Genomic DNA, 4,101 nt, shown 5'->3' on the forward strand with positions numbered 1-4,101 from the left:
ACTGGAAGTGCTGGGTATACAAGTCTGGCCTAAGTCTTGGGTCAGAAAGACTGCAGCAGTCCAGGAGTTTAGTTCACCGTCTTTAATGAAGCTTCACAGAAGAACTGGTTACAGCAGTGTTGTGTCCTGTAATGTTTATATCATATTGCACCACTAGAGAGTGGTGTCGCAAAATAAGAGTAAAGCGGAGTCGGTAAAGGTTTAGAGATAGAATACAGTTAGATGGCTAGCTGATAACTGATGTGTGTCACTGCTACCTCTTCGATGTTAGTCTGTGCTGAATTCATTAAAGAGCACTGTTCTTCATGAGGATTGGTTTATTACCGGCCACTACTACACTACCGCCCCTCCCCCCTCTTCCCCCCTCTTCCCAGCGCAAAGCACAAGGCTCATGCGGAGTGAAGCGGAAAAAAGTGGGAGAGAGAGGGAGAGAGAAAGAAAAAAAGAACCCAGGGCTCGCGATAAGGAGCCGGCTCGCGTCGTTCACATCAAAGACCCGGCTCTAAGAGCCATTTCGTTCGTGACCGACACATCACTACAATGTACCAGCCAACCCCTCAGTCGCTCAGGCACATCTGTACAGCAGCTGTTTTTTACCGGCAGAATCACAAGGAGGACAAAATGTTCCGTTTATGTGACTATAGACATAAGACGTATAAACACAACGGGATTATATATAAACTAGTTGTATCTTGACCAAGTACGGCTGTGCACACATTATCTCACAAGTCATAATACGTTCACTACGTGTTGAGTAGTCACTCCTGACGTAGTCCTGTAGGTTTCGCAGAACTTTCCCGGTAGAGGGTTTGAAACCGAAAGCACTCGTTTGCGCCATTTTCTTTACATCCTTTGCTTGGTGCTATATCGGCGGGTCAGTGACGAGGTGAGTTCTTTGATTCATAAAGTTCCCCAAAGTTAAAATGCACATCTTTGGAGGTTTAATAACGTCTGTTCGCTGCGATACAAAAGGAAACAGGAGGAGCTAGAAAGGATGACGGAGACTTGAACTTGACTTTCTTGTTTCTTGTTTCGCTCTGTCTGTGTGCAGCTTTACATCGGATGTGAACGAACGCAGACATTGAGAGCATATAGTGACCGATGTATGATCCAGATCCAGATGTGGATCATTAGCAGGTTTTAGAAGTTGTATTAGCACTGCTATTAATTCACTGACGTGGTGACGCTGATTTACTTCCTCGTTGTCTTCGATCCCACTAAACACAGCGACGAAAAATGAAACTACTGCACGACTAGCTTCAGTGTTTTAAACTAGTCCTTCAGATTTATTTACATTCATTTGAGCCCATATTCAGGGAGGGGAAGTCACCTGATGCAACTGGTTGGCGGGAGGAAGAGAGGACCGAGGAGACACTGGAAGAGAGCCAGAGGGTTTGGGGCTAGCATATAGCGTACATATAAAAATGTGATCACACTGTTGAGTACAACTTTGGTTCCTCGTAGACTTTTTCAAAACATCCTTTGTATAAAAGCAGAAAGTAAAAACCATATTTAAAAACAACAACATAATAAATAAATGTTTTATTCCATGCACACATCAGATTTGCAAAGGATTTTCTTGGTGGACTTATTGTAGTAGTCTCTGTTGTGTTCACAGAACCTTAAAAATACAGAAGATTTACACCAGAAAAGTTACACTCACATGTTTTTTCTTTATAATATTTAAAAGTTCAATATTCTAAGCTAAGCAAGCATTAACCGAGGAGTTAACTGCACAACACTTTTAAGTATTCCTATTATTTTTATGATAATGGGGGCAGTGACACTTAAATGCCTTATTGTTGTTTTATAGATCATCTTGAACAAACTGAATGTGGTGTAATATACTTTAAAATAGACAGATAGTTACAGACATGAATTTTCTGATCAACTAAGCCCATAAAGGAATGAAAGAAGTATTTATTTAAAAGAAACAGAGCTCATTTTCTCTCTCTCTCGTTTGTTCAGTGAGCAGACATGCTGGTCCCAGAGCTGCTCTTAGAAAAACTGCAAGACCTGACTAATGATGAGTATAAACATTTTAAGTGGTACCTCGCCATGAAGATCGTGGACAGCTGCAAACCAATTCCAAAGGGCAAACTCGAGGGCCAAGACCGTATGGACACTGTGAGTTGTATGATAGACAGCTACGGTGAAGCGAGGGCTGTGAAAGTCTCTGTCGCGATCCTGAGGAAAATGAATGTCAACAACATCGCAGACGACTTAGAGGGCAAGTTTGAAGGTGCGGTGAATGCAGAGTTTCTTAAACTCACCTGTAACTGACAATCTGTTTGTGGTCTGCCTCTGTGCAGACATTACCACTGATTCCCTGCTTCTTTGTCCTTTCAGCTGTAGAGGGCAGAGCAGCTGCATCCTCTGGATCCTCTACTTTAAATCCTACCGCTGGAGCCACGATGTTGGCTCAGCAGAGAGGAGTGGTTATTGCCCCCACGGTCACCGGTGGCAGCACCGCACCTATGAATATAAACTTCTACCAAAAATAATCTCAATGGAGATTAAAGCGGAGGGCACAATATAGTTTGTAATTATTTCTTTCCTTTACATGAAATGAAATTAATGTTAACTGGTGATTCTGAATAAGGCCGAGTTATGAGCTGTGTCAGCCCTGTGATAGATGGGGATCTTCTCACGCAGTCCATCTGCTGGATGTTTTCATGTAGCTTACACGGTGTAATCACATGTTCAACACAGAAATGCATATCTAAGGTCTTCTAATGATGCCAGTAATTGTTACAGCTACATATGATGCCATGTAAAGAATATACTCCAGAACCACGAATGTACTCTGTTTACAATTTGCAGTCATTAAAGTCTGATTTTAAAAAAGTAAATCCCGGGAGGGAGTAACAAAGAGAGACACTTACACGTACGGGCATATTCATGTTTTTTTTTGCTACCAACAGGCTACTTTTACAGCAGACATATTGCTTGACATAATTGTTCAGGCAACAGTAACAACTAATTACTGATGGTAATACAGTCGACCCCCGTCAGGTATTCGTGAACACTCTTACAGTTGTAGAAGTGTTCACGCGTAGCTGTAAGCCAAATATTTTAAGGGCAATATTGTAAGATGACTTTGAAATCATATAAAGTGTTTTAGCTTAAGATATATTTGGTGTTTGAACTTTTAAAATAGGCAGTTATAAGCGTTTTTAGAGGGGTTCTCAAGTATTCGCGGCAGTTGTGGTCCCAAATCACCACGACTACCGGGAGTCGACTGTATAACAAACACACAGGGTCATTTAGGGTTCTTTATCCTCCTTTATCATGAAACAGCATGAGTTATATCCCCGAACCCTGAAAATAAAGCCTGAATGGTATTGAGCCACTATTCATTTTAATCTTTATTCCTGTGATTTATCTGTTGTAACACGTACAAATGTCCACCTGTGCTTTGCTGTTTCAACAAACTCTGAAATGTTCAGATTAAATCAGGCCTGTTAAGCTGTGTATGTAAACGTGTCAGGAGTTGCTCGTACTTTCATCTGAGGTCAGCAGGTGAAGCTGTGTTTTTGATGTTTCTGTGTCATCCACTTCTTGATATTGTACTCATAAACATACATAGTGGTTACATCTTCCAACAAACTGATGCACTCACATGAACTTACAATCAATCTATTAAAAATACACAAGTTTGTGCGCCGGTTTGTGGAAGCCGGCATGTTTCCTTTGTATATGGTGGCCGAGACGGACATCTTCCTTCTGACTAGTCGGATTTCATCTGTAGCTGAAGACCGGATACATATGTTGCACCCCAAAGGTGGAGAAGATGAGAAGTTGTGCCATTTAAATTCATGTCTGTGCCATTGGACTCAAGATATGAAGGATCATACCTTTGTTTTATTGTAAGACGAGAAGTTCCCCAAGGAAATAAAAAGCGACAACACCACCGGCGTCATAATATAATATCATCCTCTTCCTCCTCACCTCAAACCTTGGTTGCCATGGGTTACAGTGTAAATGTAATGTTTTTAATTACTCTTGGCTGACTAAGACATGTTTGTCCTATATAATCACTGAGGCTACGATTAGGTACTTGAATTGAAACTAAATCTGTTGACCACAATCCCCAATCTA

At 41.3% G+C, this 4,101-nt stretch overlaps 1 protein-coding gene across 1 annotated transcript; it reads left to right on the plus strand.

The window, feature by feature from the left end:
* The first annotated feature begins 780 nt into the window (after positions 1 to 780).
* On the plus strand, positions 781 to 3,609 carry LOC102193884 (NACHT, LRR and PYD domains-containing protein 10-like). Its single transcript, XM_005744591.2, has 3 exons — positions 781 to 886; positions 1,969 to 2,242; positions 2,350 to 3,609. The coding sequence occupies exons 2-3, from the start codon at positions 1,978 to 1,980 to the stop codon at positions 2,502 to 2,504; spliced, it is 420 nt and encodes a 139-aa protein (XP_005744648.1). The 5' UTR covers positions 781 to 886; positions 1,969 to 1,977; the 3' UTR covers positions 2,505 to 3,609.
* Positions 3,610 to 4,101: the final 492 nt, after the last annotated feature.

This window comes from Pundamilia nyererei, unplaced genomic scaffold (assembly GCF_000239375.1).
Source record: "Pundamilia nyererei isolate P.nyererei 1_Seehausen unplaced genomic scaffold, PunNye1.0 scaffold00145, whole genome shotgun sequence".
In the NCBI taxonomy this organism is placed as follows: domain Eukaryota; kingdom Metazoa; phylum Chordata; class Actinopteri; order Cichliformes; family Cichlidae; genus Pundamilia; species Pundamilia nyererei.

Bases quoted from the DNA above. Each gene is read 5' to 3' on its own strand.
- LOC102193884 (XM_005744591.2), top strand. From the start codon at position 1,978: ATGCTGGTCCCAGAGCTGCTCTTAGAAAAACTGCAAGACCTGACTAAT. The intron at 2,243-2,349 runs GTGCGGTGAATG...TTGTCCTTTCAG, and splicing joins CTTAGAGGGCAAGTTTGAAG to CTGTAGAGGGCAGAGCAGCT.